The sequence below is a fragment of the Heterodontus francisci genome, chromosome 6 (assembly GCF_036365525.1).
Source record: "Heterodontus francisci isolate sHetFra1 chromosome 6, sHetFra1.hap1, whole genome shotgun sequence".
Classification (NCBI taxonomy): Eukaryota; Metazoa; Chordata; class Chondrichthyes; order Heterodontiformes; family Heterodontidae; genus Heterodontus; species Heterodontus francisci.
In genome coordinates, this window is record NC_090376.1 from 5,789,619 (window position 1) to 5,808,845 (window position 19,227).

Consider the following 19,227-nt stretch of genomic DNA (forward strand, 5'->3'; position numbering starts at 1 on the left):
TAACAGGTACATGAATTTTATTAAGTGGAGACAATATTTAAGATTACAATGTGCACTCAGAAGAAAGAGACAGTCTAAACACCTTGTATAAAAAATTAATATTTTTAAAGCCTGCTTTAGAGAGAGCAAATCGTACTTCATTTCAGACAGTTATATCGAGTCAGTGACAAATCACTACAAGGTCAGTCAATGCCCCACTGTCTGCAGACAAATCAACCAGTTAATGGGACCACCAGGAAACTCCTCTAACCACCTACCCAAGCCAACCCCCCCAAACTAACACCCAGTGAGTCACCAGGACCTGACAGTTTCTCAATCGGTACAAGTGCTCGATAGTTCCTACTTGTTCTGCTTGGTGAGCTGACATAAGAGAGCACTGGGAAGCAACGAAATATAAAGAGGGAGAAAAAAATACTCCAAGCATCTGGAACAGGTTGACGAACAGCCAAGAGGAGGGAAAAGGCGGATGCATTCTGTGTAATCCTTCTCTGCATCTTCCGCCTGCCTTCCCGCCTCCACCTACTTGCCATGCTGTGCCACACTGCTTTCATTTCATAGACAGGATGTGGATAGAGCTCCGAGCTCCTTACAGGATGGCCGTGAACATCGAGGTCACTGAGGTCAACCAATGGGAAAGCCCGTTTTATAAATGTATTTTGAAAAGGGCGTCACCCCGGCGGACCATGGGATCACATGGGGACTGGCGCGGGGTTTCTGGGAGTCACTGTCACTCACTCCCATTGAACCGTATACAAGAGCAGATTCTCTTTGCAATTCTTTGTGGCACCGAAACAGGTTCAAGACACTGCAAGGCTCACCTCACCTTTCAACATAGTGCTCAAGATCCTCTGAACGTACAAAAACACACACTCAGGCGTACACACAAGCACATATGTACACACTCAAACAGACCCATGCATCAGACACATACAAACGCATAGAGCTAACGGAAACTTTGAGTTTCTCTCCAACATTTCTTCAAAGTAATCTGACTTACCTGGAACAAAGACTCCACATGCACACACACAATCACATGCACACACCCACACGCGCAATCACATGCACACACCCACACGCGCAATCACATGCACACACCCACACGCGCAATCACATGCACACACCCACACGCGCAATCACATGCACACACCCACACGCGCAATCACATGCACACACCCACACGCGCAATCACATGCACACACCCAAACGCGCAATCACATGCACACACCCACACGCGCAATCACATGCACACACCCACACGCGCAATCACATGCACACACCCACACGCGCAATCACATGCACACACCCACACGCGCAATCACATGCACACACCCACACGCGCAATCACATGCACACACCCACACGCAATCACATGCACACACCCACACGCAATCACATGCACACACCCACACGCAATCACATGCACACACCCACACGCAATCACATGCACCCACACACACACACAATCACATGCACGCACTTTCTCAGTGCTTCTGCAGTGCTCAGGTCTAGCCAAATCCTCAAGTTTCTTTTTTAAAAAATTAAATGTCTCCCAGACCGGCATCAGGCATCTTAAAAATTAAATAAATTTGTGCCCTTAACCAGTTGGGATTTCGTTACCAGCTCACAGTGCCCAGTGGCTAGGGTGACTGAAATTAGCTTTGTGTCTTTAAAATCCAATATTCAACTTTATAATACCTACAAGAGCTTAAAACAGGCTTATCATAATAAACACACAATCACTGATTAATAATGTCTACATCTACATAACGTAGCACTGGGGTATACAGGAGCCAAACTTGTACAGGGCTGGAACGGAGACCTAAAAGGAGACATCTGCAACATTGCCAGGATTAATTTAGTGTTCTACAGAGCTGGTCCCTCCAGCAGCGGAGGGCAATACAGGAAGAATGATCTGTAATCAGCGAGTTCCAGCATCAGTGGCCACTGGAAAATCAACAATGAATATTTTGATTCAAAAAAAGCTGAGTAGCTAATCAAGTAACATGAGGTAAACTGAATTACTGAGTCTTAGTTTAAGGAAGCTGAAACAAAAGGCAGCAATGTTGCTCCTTCACTCTCTCTGCAGCTCCCTCAACCCTGATATTCAATTTGAATCTGATCCCTGTAAGTTTGCCTTCCCCCTTTTTCTCTCCTTCTCTCACCTACAACACCTAATCAGAAGTCTGATCTCAGCACATTCTACGTAACTACACGTACTTTGAGTCAAGGATGTTGCATAGCAAAGTCCGACTACCTGCTGACACAACGAGATGCGTGTCGAGTGAGACAACCTAAGCTGAAACCCCTTCCTACTCCTCAGGCTGCTCAGCTCATGATCGCTCACTCTCGTCCACCTCCTCCCAACTTGGCACCATTTTCTGAGGCCGAGTTCATGAGCAGCCCAGAGGGGACACGGCAAGGCAGCAAGAGCCAAAGTCGGGAGTGCCCCAAAGGGAGGAAGCTATCTGGAGCGAATGGTTGCTCATCTCCTTGAACTGCACACAGGGGATTGAGTGGGCTGAAATCGCACTGCGTGACACCAGCTGTGAACACGTCAGCCTGGACTCAGGGAAACTCCTGTTTCACTGCTTTGAAAAATAGCTGGGGAAGGGGGGCAGCTGTTGGAAAGCAACTGCGGTCAACACTTACTTCAAAACAGCACAAAGTTATTAGAAGTAATTCTTTGCTAATATCACACACCGTGATTTCAACGGAAAATAAAAGTAGGGGGCAGAAAATAGAGGGAAAAAAAATGACGAAAGAACCAGAGAAGCGGGAGTCGAATTATTAGCGACAACTGCTTGAGATATTCCCAACTGAACAAAAGCCACTCGTTCTCACTTTCCGACAGGTTACCAGGTCGGGTCTGTGTTCTCAAGCCTTGCCTCCTGTATAATCACAATGCTTGACAGCTAAAAACTAACTAGCCGCAGGAATACTCCAGGATAAAGCCATACCATGGCAGTGTCAGATATCAGCCAGAGGACAGAGTGGGGGTGCGAGGCGTCTGGCTTCCCCCAATCTAGACACTAAAACACGGGATCAAGAAGTGTTCTGGGGGTTAATGGGTAAGGGAATGGGGAGATAAGGCCTATCCAAGGCTGGGTGAACTTGGCCCCTGCCCCAACCACGTGCTGAGGATGTGGGCCTCAACTTATATATACTTCTTCATAAAATTAGGCATACAAACCTGCCTTCTGCAGGTGAAAGGTTACAAGTGCTGCTATTGTATGGATTTTACTGAAGGAGAAACCTGCTTCAAAAGCACCAACTGGAAAATTTACAACAGGCAAGACTTGCAAAAGGACATAAGAAATATAGTTTGATAGAAAGTTTCATTCGCGATCCTAATACTTGAGTAACCAGTATAAGCATTCAAACTAGGAGGCAGGAGTGTAACAGTGAGTCAGTTAACTCGAAGTACCCTCCTGATGCTACTGTACTCTACACTGACTGGTATTCAGTCTGACCTCGTTAACCACTATTAAGGCAAATTGTTTCATTAAAAAAATAAAAGAGTAAGCCAGCACTTTGCCCGATCGTTCTCCGGGCAGGAACGGGTCTTCACAAACATCCAGTCCTGGGCTGGTTAGGTTCCTGCTCAGGGATTTTGTCAATTGCCCTTCTGTTAACACTCACATCTTCACGTTCCTGGAGATTTTGCGTCTGCCAACATCCTGAAACAGAGAGGAAAAAAATGGGCAAGTGTGGGTCAGAGGGCAAAGCAAACAGTGACGTGATAACGACCAGATTGCTTGAGTTTAGGTGTTGACTGAGGGGTAAATGTTGGCCCCAGAACACCGGGAAAAACTTCTCACTGCTTTTCTTCACAGGGTAAAAATTAACAGTTGTTGGGGAGGGTGATGCAGAAGACAACATTGTCTGAGAAGGTGAGGTGGGTGAGCATGGATGGTGCCAAAGGCGGTAAAGGACATGGACGAGCACAGCTGGCGTCCCTTCCCCCCCCCTCCCTGACATGTTTCACTGTGTTTCATTGTGATGGCGCTCATGGTGGAATAGCTTGCAGACACTCACTAGGCTGGACACATGGGCATCAGGCCAAATGCCTACAGCGGTGGATTGGAGAAAGGCCGAGGACCCTGGTTCAGTGCATCGTGGGTGCTTAGAATGGAGATGATTCAAAAAGTAGTGATTAGATGATGCCAGATTTGGGGTACGGTGCCTTAGTGGTTATGGTACCGGACAAACAACACAGCAGAGTTCAAATCACAACAGAACAAATTCTATTCAATAAATCTGGTGATTCGTGGGCTGCCACCACTTAAAGTGACCGTGAAACTGCTGGATTGTTATGAAACCCCATTCGGTTTAGTAACGTCCTTTTAGGGAAGCAGAAATGGAGTTAAGGCCACAATCAGATCATCCATGATCTTATTAAATGGCGGAGTAAGCTCAAGGGGCTGAATGGCCTACTCCTGCTCCTATTTCTTATGAAATCTGCTGTCCTTACCTGGTCTGGGCCTATATGTGACTCCAGACCAACACCAAGCGGTTGAATCATAATACTTCCAAAAAACTAGGGATGGTCATTAAACACACAGTAGTATTAAAAAATCCATCACATTTTCTCATTACCCAGGTCATATTAAACTTCTATTTCTGCCATTTAATCAGGTATTCACCTTTTTAGAATTTGACTTGGGAGACTTCCTGGGCGATTTCTTTGGGGTTTTCTGGGGGGTCTTCCTTGGAGTCGCCCTCTTATTGATGCCCCTCAGCAGGGTATTGCCCAGCTTTCGAGGCGTGTTCAAGACGGTGTAAGATATCGATTTCCGTCTATCATCCTAGGAGGAGAAAGGGAAAAAAAACAGGTAAACAGAAGGGAAGGGAGGTGGGCACAGGAGGGGTAAACAGAAGCTTCTCTCTGTGCAACAGGCTCCACTGGGAAAAGTCAGGGGAGTTCAGAAACCTGCCGCTGACAAGTGGCACAAGCAAGATTTTAAGGTCAGTGCACGGGTGGAGGAGATGGGATGTACCATGGAAGAGAAGTTCGAAATTGGGGAAAGGCAAATTTTATGAAACGGAGAGGTGACCTGACGAAACTGGACTGGATACAGCTACCTGAAGGAAAATCAGTGGCAAACTAGTGGGAGGCATTCAAAAGAGAGATTCTACAGGCAGTATAAGCATGTCCCCACAAAGATAAAGGGTGGTACTGCCCAATCTAGAGCCCCCTAGTTATCTAGAAGCATACAGGATAAGTAAAAGCAGAAAAAGAAAGCTTATAACGATCACAAAAAATGTAATACTTTAGAAAGCCTAGAGGACAGGGGTGAAGTAAAACAGGAAATTAGAAAAACCAAGAGAGGGCATGAAAAATTACTGGCAGTAAAATCTAGGAAAACCCAAAGATGTTTTATCAGTACGTTAAGAGCAAGAGGATAACTAAGGAAAGGGTAGGACCTATCAGAAATGTACAAGGGAACATATGCGTGGATGGAGAAGATGTGAGCAGGGTTCTTAATGAGTTTTTTGTCTCTGTCTTCACAAAGGAGAGGGTTGGTGCAGACATTGTAGTAAAAGAGGAGTGTGAAATATTAGATAAGATAAGCATAATGAGAGAGGATGTACTAGAGGGTCTGACATCCTTGAAAGTGGATAAATCGCCAGGGCCGGATGGATTGCATCCCAGGTTGTTAAAGGAAGCCAGGGAGGAAATAACAGATGCACTGAGGATCATCTTCAAATCATCACTAGATCCAGGCAAGGTACCAGACGATTGGAGGTCTGCAAACGTTGTACCATTGCTTAAAAAGGGTGTGACGGATAGGCCAAATAATTATAGGCCGGTTAGTCTGACCTCGATGGGGGGGGGGGGTAAATTAGTAGAATCAATTCTGAGGGACAGGATAAACTGCCACTTAGAAAGGCACGGATTAATCAGGGATAGTCAGCATGGATTTGTTAAGGGAAGGTCATGTCTTACTAACTCGATTGAGTTTTTTGAGGACGTAACAAGGAGGATTAATGACGGTGGTGCAATGGATGTGATCGACATGGATTTTAGTAAGGCATCTGACAAGGTCCTACAGGGCAGACTAGTCAGTAAAATGAAAGCCCATTGGATACAGGGGAATGTGGCAGTTTGGATCCAAAATTGGCACAGGGACAGGAAACAGAGGGTAGTAGTCGATGGATGTTTTTGTGAATGGAAAGGGTTCAGAGTCGAGTCCCTTGCCGTTTGTGGTATATATTAATGATGTGGACTTAAATGTAGGAGACATGATTGGGAAATTTGCTGATGACACAAAAATTGGCCGTGTAGTTGACAGTGAAGAGGATAGCTGTAGACTCCAGAAAGATATCAATGGTTTGGTTGAGTGGGCGGAAAAGTGGCAAATGGAATTCAATCCAGAAAAGTATGGGGTAATGCATTTGGGGAGGGCAAATAAAGCGAGGGAATACACAACAAATGGGAGGATATTGAGAGGGGTAGAAGAAGTGAGACACCTTGGAGTGCATGTCCACAGGTCCCTGAAGGTGGCAGGACAGGTAGATAAGAGTGGTGAAGAAGGCATATGGAATGCTTTCCTTTATTGGCCGAGGTATAGAATACAAAAGCAGGGATGTAATGTTGGAACTGTATAAAACACTGGTTCGGCCACAGCTGGAGTATTGCGTACAGTTCTGGTCACCACATTACAGGAAGGACATAATTGCTCTGGAGAGAGTGCAGAGAAGATTTACAAGAATGTTGCCAGGGCTTAAAAGTTGCAGCTATGAGGAAAGATTGGAAAGGCTATGGCTGTTTTCCTTAGAACGGAGGAGGCTGAGGGGTGTCTTAATTGAGGTGTACAAAATTATTGGGGGCCGAGATAGAGTAGACAGGAAGGACCCCTATTTCCCCTAGCGGAGAGGTCAATTACCAGGGAGCACAGATTTAAGATGATTGGTAGAAGGATTAGAGGGGACATGGGGGAAAAACTTTTCCACCCAGAGGGTGGTGGGTGTCTGGAATTCACTGCCTGGATCGGTGGTGGAGGCAGAAACCCTCAATTATTTTAAAAGGTAGCTGGACCTGCACCTGAAGTGCTGTAACCTGCAAGGCTATGGACCAAGTGCTGGAAGGTGGGATTAGATTGACCAGCTAGTTTTTCGGCCGGCACGGACACGATGGGCTGAATGGCCTCCTTCTGTGCCGTAACTTTTCTATGGTTCTACGACTAGATTTGCACCACTGAGTTCCTGAACGAGCGCCCCAATGCCAGGGGAGGGAAGGGAACCCAAACCACAACCCCTAATCATCACTCTGACACACTCTACCGAGACCAGCTTTAATAAATAACATCTACAAGACTCTTGAACAGACTATGGGAAAATAATGCAGAAGTATATAAGGACTTCTGTCTTCACTAATGTAGCTTAAGGAAGGAAAGCTTTTGTCCTTACCTGGACTGGGTCTAAATGTGACTTGACATACACCAATCTGGTTTACTCTGAACAGCCCTAGCAAGCCAAAGGGTATCAAACAGCTGGGGAGGAATATTAGCCTTCCTTGAACTTGCTGTGACAGACCTGCCTGCTTTCAAATCAAATTAAAAGGCATAACAGCATAATCGATTCATGACACTTATCCTGACATGACTTCATGTATCGTTGCACACTTCACAGTGCAATGCGGACAATTTGACACTGAATAACGGAGGACCGTATTATGGGGCAAGAGGGGGGTCACAGGCCGGAGGCCTCAGCACAAAATTTCCACAATGGCACAGCAGGTTAACTACATCGCATGATATAACATGAGAAACACATGGGCAAACTTTCTCATTACCACCTTGCTTATCCGTCTTTGTGAAAAAAAAAGTTTGCAGATTGCACAAAAAAAAAATGACAGTGCCTTTCACAACCCCGGAATGTCCCAAAGCGCTTTACAGCCAATGACTTTTTTTTTTTGAAGTGCAGTCACTGCTGTAATGTAGTGTCATGCAGACCCCCACCTGCCAAGAATGCAGCAAATTAATTTTGTCATATGAACATTTATTTTGAACTGTTGCTGGAGTGAAGAAAGGACTTGTTAAAACAAAAATCACTAGACACTTGGCTGAAAAAACATTTGCATACTAACAGACAGTGCTTGGAGAGACAAAGGACTATTCCTTGGTCCGCTTAACCCGAAATGGGCTGTGATCACTAGACATTGAAGGTGGGGTCACTCACATGCCAGGATGACTGCTAAAATGGCAGAATCCACAAACAGAAGTGGTCAGACCAGCTAGTCACATGACTAACCTGCTGGGCAACCTGGGGGTTTTTTTGAATTGTGTCACAGAGAAAGGCAGAAGGCTGTTTGAACTGGAACCTGGAGGAAAAAAGCCTCTCTCTCTCTTGCTTTTTCCCAAGCCACCGGACCCACGGAAGACACATAAACCTCAAGAGAGAAAAGACTCCAACCTCGAAACAAGTTGAAGCATGCACTGGGCCCCAACGAATTGCAAGTCTAGCAACCAGCAACCAAAGACTTCACAGCAAACTCAAAGGATAGTAAAATAGAAACCCATCTATTGCCTCAAACTTTTCCCCTTTAGTCTTTTCAACTTTTCTGTCTCTATCTGCGTGTGTGTTTATCACATATGCCTGCTAACATGGTCGCGTCGCATATTCGTAGTAGGTAACCGGGTTAGAGTTTAAGATTAATAAACTTCTACCTTTCTTGTTTAAAATCTAAGAAAACCTGTCTGAATCGATTTCTTTGCCTTACAATTGGAAAGCGAACAAGAATTCACTAAGGGGGAGCTAAAACATGGTGTTTTAAAAAAAATTAAACCCTGTTACGGTTAAACCAGGCAAAGGCTGAGAGGAAACCCCAAGACCCCTCTCACCTGGTCGTAACAGAAATTCAATAGGAACTGTAGCAGCCAATTTGCGCACAGCAAGATCCCACAAGCAGCAATGAGATAATGACCAGATAATCTTTTTAGTTGAGGCATAAAACCTGGCCAGGACACCAGAGTACTTCTGAACACAGGTTCATCTTTTCTTCTGATCTAACATCCAATGGCCTGTTGCAGCGATGGAAAAACATACCTGGTTCTTGGCCTTATTTTGAGTCAGGCGCTTGGCCTTACTGTCGAACAGCGAGTGGCCACGTTTTTCCTTCTCCTTTGGGGTCAAGGGCCGCGGAAAGCAGCTCAGTTGCTTCTTGGCCTGAAAATTAAGGAAAAAATGTTAAGTGTGAAAAAATTTACAATGCAGTCCAGGCACTGCACAATGTCAGATTTGCGCTGTGTACAATCATCCTTCATTCGAGGCACTCTCAATTTCAAAACCCAGTCTTCATCAATGTTCAGATTTCATGCCCCTCACAGGATTTACATGCAATGTACAGCACAGAAACAGGCCATTCGCTCTAACTGGACTACGCCAGTGTTTATGCTCCACACAAACTTCCTCCCACCCCTCTTCAGCTAACCCCATCAGCACATCCTTCTATTCCTTTCTCCCTCATATTTATCTGATTGCCCTTTAAATGTATCTCTGCTATTCGCCTCAACTACTCTCTGTGCTATAGAGGTCCACATTCTAACCACTTTCTGGGTAAACAAGTTTGTCTTAAATTTCCTATTGGCTTTATTAGTGACTATCCAATATTTACAGCCCCGAGTTTTGGACTCCCCCAGAAATGGCTACCCTATCAAACCCTTTCATAATTTTCAAGATCTCTATCAGGTCACCTCTCACTCTTCTCTTGTCTACAGCAAAGAGGCCCAGGTTGTTCCGCCTTTCCAGGTAGATACAACTCCTCAGTTCTGGCATCATCCTTGTGGCTGGGAATGGCCAGTCAGAAGCTCCACTTCCCAAATAGCACACTCAGTTAGAAACAAATACTTGCATTTATATAGCGCCTTTCACAACCTCAGGGCTTCCCAAACTGCTTTACAGCCAATGACGTAATTTTGAAGTGCAGTCATTATTGTAATGCAGAGAAAACGTGGCAGCCAATTCGTACACGGTAAGATCCCACAAGCTGAAATTCAGTTTAGAGATACAGCACTTTAACAGGCCCTTCGGCCCACCGAGTCTGTGCCGACCATCAACCACCCATTTATACTAATCCTACACTAATCCCGTATTCCTATCACATCCCCACCTGTCCCTATATATTTCCCTACCACCTACCTATACTAGGGGCAATTTATGATGGCCAATTAACCTATCAACCTGCAAGTCTTTGGCATGTGGGAGGAAACCGGAGCACCCGGAGGAAACCCACGCAGACACAGGGAGAACTTGCAAACTCCGCACAGGCAGTACCCAGAATCGAACCCGGGTCCCTGGAGCTGTGAGGCTGCAGTGCTAACCACTGCGCCACTGTTATTTAAATGACCAGATAATTTGTTTTCGTGATGTTGGTCCCGGGACACCAGAGAGAACTCCTTTGCTCTTTGGAATAGTGCCATGGGATCTTTTACACCCAGCCGAGATGGCAGAAAGGACCTTGGTTTAATGCCACTATTATCACATTGTTGTTTGTGGGATTTTCTTGTGCACATATTAGCTGTTATGTTTCCTACAACACTGACGGCAGTTCAAAAAAATAATGTACTTAATGGGCTGCAAAGAGTTTTGGGACATTCTGAGGTTGAGAAAGGTGCTGTATAAATTGAAATCTTTCTTTCCTTTCAGAAATCTACAGCACAGCAACATGCCATTCAGCCCAACAAGTCTATACCAACATTTATCCTCCACTTGAGCCTCTGCCCACCAAAGGGAACGGGCTGTTGACCACGGACACTCCTTACCTCGGGGGTGCCTGATCCCTGGTGTGACTCCTCGGAGAGTCGCTTGCGCTGGCGAGTGGTGACTCCTTTCCAGTTGGGATCATGGGAGTCCGAGGCCAGGCCCTTCAGGCGGGTGCTGTTCATTTCCTTTATCTGCTGAGGCAGCAGGGTGGCCCGTCTGAGGGTCTCCTTGGGGTCTCCAAGCCTCAGCTCATCCTCAGTGATCAGTGATTCGTTGGTAGCAGTCTGGTGGGGGTGGGGTGGGGGGGCGAGGGGAAGGAATAAAGAGAAAAAGAAGCTATTAATTTCTTTTCAGGAGCCTTTGCATGAGAATAAGAGCGACAAGTTTTGCTGAGCTGCCTTTGCAAAACTCCTCGCCACCTCCCCCATTGGTGAGAGGGGTTTACTGGTGTCCTTCAGGGACTGGGGAGGGTGCTCAAAGATAAGGAAGGGTACGATAGCATAGTGGTTATGTTAATGGACTAATGTTCCTAAAAATGTCACCGTGGCAGCTGGCAAATTTAAATTCAGTTAATTAAATAAAATCTGAAATTTATCAGTTGTAAAAACGCATCTTTTTCATTAATGTCCTATATGTGACTCCAGACTTTAGGGGAGGCAGTGGCGTAATGGTCATGTCATTGAACTAGTAATTCAGAGACCTGGGCTAATGCCCTGGGGACATGGGTTCAAATCCCACCATGGCAGCTGGTGGAATTTAAATTTAATTAATTAATAAAAATCTGGAATTGAAAGCTAGTCTCAGTACCGGCGCCATGATTGTCATAAAAACCCATCTGGTTCACTAATAGGGAAGGAAATCTGCTGTCCTGACTCCAGACCCACAGCAATCTGGTTAACTCTTAACTGCCCTCTGAAATAGCCGAGCAAGCCATTCAGTTGTACTGAAGGCGTAAGCTCACCACTGCCTTATCAAGGGTAATTAGGGATGGACAATAAATGCTGGCCTTGCCAGTGACGCCCACGTCCCATGTACAAAGTAAAAAGTCTGATGGGGTTTGGCGAGGTCTGATAGACCAGTGACCATCCCCAATGCTCTGTTTCCATATCCTGAACCAGCAGAGGGAACGAACAAGAATTGGAAATATGAAGCAGTAATCTGAGGAGAGTGCACTCACAGAATTAAAAAAACCCAGATATGGACGCTGCTGGGAAGATGGGCATTTTCTGCCCACTCCTACTTGCTCCGGGAAGGTGGTGAGTGAACCTTCTACTCGAACCATAGAGTCATACAGCATAGAAACAGGCCCTTCGGCCCACCGCGTCCATGCCGACCATAATGCCTATCTATACTAATTCTACCTGCCTGCATTAATTCCATATCCCTCTATGCCTTGCTCATTCAAGTACCTGTCCGGATGCCTCTTAAATGTCACTACTGTTCCTGCCTCCACCGCCTCCTCTGGCAGCTCATTCCAGATACCCGCTATTCTTTGTGTGAAAAATTTACCCCTTTGATCCCCTTTAAACCTCCTCCCTCTCACCTTAAATCTATGCCCTCTAGTTTTAGTCACCCCTACCATGGGAAACAGACTCTGGCTATCTATCCTATCTATGCCTCTCATAACTTTATATACCTTTATCATGTCCTCTCTCAGCCTCCTTCGCTCCAGGGAAAACAGACCCAGCCTATCCGATCTCTCTTTACAACTCAAGCCCTCCAAACCAGGCAACATCCTTGTGCATCGTTTCTGCACCCTCTCTAGCTTAATCACATCTTTCCTGTAATGCGGTGACCAGAACTGCACACAGTGCTCCAAATGCAGCCTAACTATGACTCTAACTATCTCTCTATGACTCTATGACTCTAACCAACGTTATGTACAACTTTAACATGATGTCCCAACTCTTGTACTCAATGCCTCGCCGATGAAGGCAAGCATGCCATACGCCTTCTTCACCACCCTGTCTACCTGTGTTGCCACTTTCAGGGAACTACGTACTTGCACTCCAAGGTCTCACTGCTCAACAACACTCTTCAGGGCCCTGCCATTCACTGTATATGTCCTGCCCTGGTTTAATTTCCCAAAATGCATCACTTCGCACCACATCATTGCAAGTTTATATTTGAGTTATGCCAGTTGCTGCTGTTTCAACACACTCACCATTCAGCCCCTCAAGTCTGCTCCACTATTCAAATAGTTCAGAGATGATCTGCATCTTAATGCTATTGACCCTGCCGGTGACCACGCCTCTCCATAATCTTTCCCAGTGGCCAGGGTGCGACTACTAGTCTCAGGACCTCTGTCTTTGGGCGACAAGGGCACTTGCTCCTGCATGCTGCCTCCTGAAACCTGCTGGCACTCTTGCTGGTGCCAAGTGTGAAGTATCCACTTCAGCTGTGATACCTGCCAAGATCAATGACGACTGGATGCTCACCAAGCCATCCCACCCCACCCAACCCAAAAACCATCTGGGGAAAGAATAAAACATCAGCTTAAAGCATAATCTAATAGAGGTTTTTCAGGATGATGAGAGGATCTGATAGAGGAGATAGAGGGAAAACTATTCCCTCTGGCATGTGCTCAATAACCAGAGGTCATAGATTATTGGTAAAAGATCTAGAGGGAGATGAGAAGTTTTTCCACTCAGAGTTGTCAGGATCTCAAACATTTGACCTGAAAAGGTGGTGGAAGCTGATTCATAAATAATTTTAAAAGGGAGTTGGACAGGTCCTCGAGGATGAGGAACTTATAGGGTTATGAACAAAAAACGGGAACGTGGGACTAAAGCATGACTGCTCTTTCAGACAGCCAGCACAGACACAATGGGCCGAATGGCCTAGTTCTGCGCTGTAAGTTTCTGATTCTATGATTTGATAGGGTGGCTAGAGAGAAATGATTTTTCAAGTAAACCAGCTTTCTTACGTTGGATTCCAAGGGATACGAGGTCTTCAGATGTGGAGGACACACGCCGTTCCGTCGTTGCAGTTCTGCGATCCGATTCCAGTCTTCCAGCTGATCGGGTTCATCCTGGCAGCTTCCTGGGTACAAAGTGTTCGAACCTGATCAAGACGATTGGGACAAAAGCAAATGTAACATAACACCCAGCAAGGACTTTGTCAGGCACATGGAGATAATTAAGCACATTTAGGTGGGCAGAACTGCAGACAGGCACTGAATAAAGACTGCCTGCTGTAGATACAAGAATCATTACCCCTGGAGCTGAACAATTACAGGTAGTTGCCATTGGGAGGAGGATGGACAAGTCTGTCATGAGAAGCTGTCTATAGGACATATCAGGAGGAAGCCCTTGGAGCCTGCTAATGCCATTCGGATTATGGATGATCTGTACTTCAACTCCATTCACCTGCCTTTGCTCCAGATCGCTCCCTGATGTCCTTTCCCAACAAAAATCAATCAATTTCAATTTTGAAACTTCCAACTGAACCCCCAGCCTCAACAGAGTGAACCACCTTCACTTAATAAAATCTTAAATCAAATTAACTGACCTCCTTGCTGCTTGCAGAATATGACTGTGCATAAAACAGATAGCTTGGCAATTTACTTAAAAATAATTGTGCCCGCGTGTGCTTTGAGATACAGTATCAGTGCAAATATCTCTCTTCCCCATCTCTTTACTTGCGTCCCATCATGACATAAAATCTCAAGGGTAATTAGGATGGGCAACAAATGCTGGCCTTACCAACTACACCCACATCCCATGAAATGAATAATAATTTAAAAAATCTATATTTAAACATATATGGAAATCTTGAACAGCCATATGCAAATTTTCACATACAGCATGGAGGAGTCTATTCATTCCATCATGCTTGTGCTGTCTCTGAAACAATTATCCAATTAACTCCACTCCCCTGTGCTTTCCCCATAGCTCTGCAAATTTCTCCTTACATATGAATTAGGAGCAGGAGTAGGCCACTTGGCCCCTCAGAATCTTATATGTTTCAATCAACTCACTTCTTACTCTTCTAAATTCCAGATGATACAAGCCTAGCCTGTCCAACCTTTGCTCATAAGACAACCCACCCATTCCAGGTCTTCTTTGGCCTCCTTATCTCGAGAGACAATGGATACGCGCCTGGAGGTGGTCAGTGGTGTGTGGAGTCGCACCTGGAGTGGCTATAAAGGCCAATTCTAGAGTGACAGGCTCTTCCACAGGTGCTGCAGAGAAATTTGTTTGTCGGGGCTGTTGCACAGTTGGCTCTCCCCTTGCGCCTCTGTCTTTTTTCCTGCCAACTACTAAGTCTCTTCGACTCGTCACATTTTAGCCCCGTCTTTATGGCTGCCCGCCAGCTCTGGCGAACGCTGGCAACTGACTCCCACAACTTGTGATCAATGTCACAGGATTTCATGTCGCGTTTGCAGACGTCTTTAAAGCGGAGACGTGGACGGCCGGTGGGTCTGATACCAGTGGCGAGCTCGCTGTACAATGTGTCTTTGGGGATCCTGCCATCTTCCATGCGGCTCACACGGCCAAGCCATCTCAAGCTCCGCTGACTCAGTAGTGTGTACAAGCTGGGGATGTTGGCCGCCTCAAGGACTTCTGTGTTGGAGATACGGGCCTGCCACCTGATGCCAAGTATTCTCCGGAGGCAGCGAAGATGGAATGAATTGAGACGTCGCTCTTGGCTGACATGCGTTGTCCAGGCCTCGCTGCCATAGAGCAAGGTACTGAGGACACAGGCCTGATACACTCGGACTTTTGTGTTCCGTGTCAGTGCGCCATTTTCCCACACTCTCTTGGCCAGTCTGGACATAGCAGTGGAAGCCTTACCCATGCGCTTGTTGATTTCTGCATCGAGAGACAGGTTACTGGTGATAGTTGAGCCTAGGTAGGTGAACTCTTGAACCACTTCCAGAGCGTGGTCGCCAATATTGATGGATGGAGCATTTCTGACGTCCTGCCCAATGATGTTCGTTTTCTTGAGGCTGATGGTTAGGCCAAATTCATTGCAGTCAGCCTCAAACCTGTCGATGAGACTCTGCAGGCACTCTTCAGTGTGAGATGTTAAAGCAGCATCGTCAGCAAAGAGCAGTTCCCTGATGAGGACTTTCCGTACTTTGAACTTCGCTCTTAGACGGGCAAGGTTGAACAACTGCCCCCTGATCTTGTGTGGAGGAAAATTCCTTCTTCAGAGGACCTGAACGCCTGTGAAACAGCAGGGAGAAGAAAATCCCAAGAAGAGTGGGTGCGAGAACACAGCCCTGTTTCACGCCACTCAGGATAGGAAAGGGCTCTGATGAGGAGCCACCATGTTGAATTGTGCCTTTCATATTGTCATGGAATGAGGTGATGATACTTAGTAGCTTTGGTGGACATCCAATCTTTTCTAGTAGTCTGAAGAGACCACGTCTGCTGACGAGGTCAAAGGCTTTGGTGAGATCAATGAAAGCAATGTAGAGGGGCATCTGTTGTTCACGGCATTTCTCCTGTATCTGACGAAGGGAGAACAGCATGTCAACGGTCGATCTCTCTGCACGAAAGCCACACTGTGCCTCAGGGTAGACGCGCTCGGCCAGCTTCTGGAGCCTGTTCAGAGCGACTCGAGCAAAGACTTTCCCCACTATGCTGAGCAGGGAGATTCCACGGTAGTTGTTGCAGTCACCGCGGTCACCTTTGTTTTTATAGAGGGTGATGATGTTGGCATCGCGCAGGTCCTGGGGTACTGCTCCCTCGTCCCAGCACAGGCACAGCAGTTCATGTAGTGCTGAGAGTATAGCAGGCTTGACACTCTTGATTATTTCAGGGGTAATGCTGTCCTTCCCAGGGGCTTTTCCGCTGGCTAGAGAATCAATGGCATCACTGAGTTCCGATTTGGTTGGCTGTATGTCCAGCTCATCCATGACTGGTAGAGGCTGGGCTGCATTAGTCTAATAAACCTTCTCTGAACTGCTTCCTTAAATAAGGAGACCAATACTGTACACAGTACTCCAGATGTGGTCTTACCAATGCCCTGTATAGCTGAAGCTGAACCTCCCTACTTTTGTATTCAATTCCCCTCACAATAAATGATAACATTCTATTAACTTTCTGAATTACTTGCTGTACCTGCATAGTAACCTTTTGCGATTCAGGCACTAGTACACCAGATACCTCTGCATCTCAGAGCTTTGCAATCTCTCACCATATAGATAATATGCTTCTTTTTTATTCTTCCTGCCAAAATGGACAATTTCACATTTTCCCACATTATTCCCCATTTGCCAGATCTTTTCCCACTCACTTAACCCATCTATAATCCCTTTGTAGTCTCATGTCCTCTTCACAACTTAACTTTCCCAGCTCTTCCTTTTCAAGTATTTATCCAATTCTCCTCTTGAAAGTTGTTATTGAATCCACTTCCGCTGCCTTTCAAGCAGTTCGTAACAACTCACTGTGCAAAAATGTTCTCATCTCCTTGCTTCTTTTGCCAGTTACTTTAAATCTGTCCCCTCTGGTGACTGACCCTATTACCACTGCAAACAGTTTCTCCTTATTTATTATATCAAAATCCCTCAATTTTGAACATCTCTATTAATTCTCTCCTTAACCTTCTTTGCTCTAAGGAGAACAATCTCAGCTTCTCCAGTCTCTCCACATAACCGAAGTCCCTCATCCCTGCTATCATTCTGGTAAATCTCCTCTCCGAGGGATTGACATCCTTCCTAAAGTGTGTGCCCAGAAGTGGACACAATAATTCAGTGCTGCCTCCCTCCACTCACCCTCCTCAGTTGCACATTGAGCCACGCATCTCCCTTCCTTACCCCCTCTCCCCAAACCAACGTACTTGAGGCGATGGTGCCGAACGTAGACAACCTGGTGGACCTCCGAGTTGAAGGTCGGTAGCCTGGCAAATTCATCAGGGTGGCAGCCCCCAAGTCCTCTACATTGCTGCTGCTATCCAGCGAGTCCTGGGACAGAGAGCGGTCAATGGTTGGAAGTGAGGTGGTGGAGGTGGGCCGGTTCCTCCGGCCTCCCCGGGAACGTCGGCCCAAGAGGTTCGGGTGGGAGGCCGAGGACTGGAAGCTGAGGAATGAAGAGTTAGAGGTACCGGCTTCTTCATACTCAACTGTTTGCTTCTGTGAGGATGACAAAAGAAACACAGGCAGTATAAAGTTTAAAGGAGGAGAATTCTCACCTAGGCAGACAGCTGCTAATAGTCTGCGCAACATAAAACAGTACTCAAGTAGCTGCAAAGGAACCAGCTTTTTATTTTTAAAATGCATTTTTGGGTTATGGGCATTGCTGACAAGGCCAGCATGTACTGCCCATCCATAATTAACCTTGAGAAGGTGATAGTGAGCTGCCTTCTTGAACCGCTGCAGTCCATGGGGTGTAGGTACACCCACAGTGCTGTTAGGGAGGAAGCTCTAGGATTTTAATCCAGTGACAGTGAAGGAACGGTGATATAGTTCCAAGTCATAATGCCGTGTCACTTGGAGGGGAACTTGCAGGTGGTGGTGTTCGCATGCGTCTGCTGCCCTTGTCCTTCTAGGTTGTAAAGGTCGTGAGTTTGGAAGGTGCTTTCTAAGGAGCCTTGGTGAGTTGCTGCAGTGCATCTTATAGATGCAGCCATGATGCGCCAGTGGTGGAGGGAGTGGTTAAGATACCAAGCAAAGGCAGAGCACCTCTGGACACTGTCCATCCAGCCTTCATTAAGATAGTGCAAGTGGCTGAGGTCCCAATAGTGGGGCAGTGCAAGAAAAAACTTTATTAGATTTGGAATTAAATCTTCCCTTAAATAACCCTCCGCTCTCACAACAGAAGAGGTTATAACCATACCTTTGTCATGAGGATGTTGATGACTTGAGTTGTGCGTCTCCGCCCAGAGCGGGTTTTCTTGGCTGAGTCCAGGCTCAGGTCCCCCAGTGAGCTGAGGCTGGCGTCCAGCTTGGACTGGCCGCGGTGGGGCAGTGGAGTGAAGTACAGTGACTCCAGGGATTCTTGACTGCCACGCTGTTTCTGTGTAGCATGTGATCCGGCTCCCTTGTGAGCCACAATAGGGGTCTTTTGAGCCGCCTTGCCCCTCCTGGAGAGTGAAGAAAAATAAAGTTAAAGTGCTGGGCTTCATTAGGACAAAGATAAAAGGATGGAAATAACAGGTCAGAAAATCGAGACTGAGGGAGAAAGCAGGCCAGTGACAGAGCCAGAACAAGCGCAAGCAGGAGCTCTGTTCACACCTGACAGTTTTTTAAAATTCATTCATGGGATGTGGTTTATTGCCCATCCCTAATTGCCCTTGAGATGGTGGCAGTGAGCTGCCAACTGAGTGGCTTGCTAGGCCATTTCAGAGGGCATGTAAGAGTCAACCACATTGCTGTGGATCTGGAGTCACATGTCGGCCAGACCAGGTAAGGACAGCAGATTTCCTTCTCGAAAGGACATTAGTGAACCAGATGGGTTTTTACAACAATGGCCATCATTAGACTAGCTTTTTAATTCCAGATTTATTAATTGAATTCAAATTCCATCTTCTGCTGTGGTGGGATTTGAACCCATGTCCCCAGAGCAATACCCTGGG

General features: G+C 46.3%; 1 protein-coding gene across 5 annotated transcripts in view; it reads right to left on the reverse strand.

Annotated features, from left to right (window-relative positions):
- The window catches only part of numa1 (nuclear mitotic apparatus protein 1), a 94,736-nt gene continuing 75,509 nt past the window's right edge, over positions 1 to 19,227 (reverse strand). For all 5 annotated transcript variants that reach the window (XM_068033023.1, XM_068033024.1, XM_068033025.1 and 2 more), the window contains 7 exons: positions 18,489 to 18,735; positions 17,494 to 17,785; positions 13,631 to 13,767; positions 10,764 to 10,988; positions 9,049 to 9,168; positions 4,644 to 4,805; positions 1 to 3,677 (listed from right to left, as the gene is read on the reverse strand). In XM_068033023.1, coding sequence (XP_067889124.1) covers positions 3,636 to 3,677; positions 4,644 to 4,805; positions 9,049 to 9,168; positions 10,764 to 10,988; positions 13,631 to 13,767; positions 17,494 to 17,785; positions 18,489 to 18,735 — 1,225 coding nt within the window. In that variant the 3' untranslated portion in view covers positions 1 to 3,635. The remainder of the gene's footprint in view (positions 3,678 to 4,643; positions 4,806 to 9,048; positions 9,169 to 10,763; positions 10,989 to 13,630; positions 13,768 to 17,493; positions 17,786 to 18,488; positions 18,736 to 19,227) is intronic.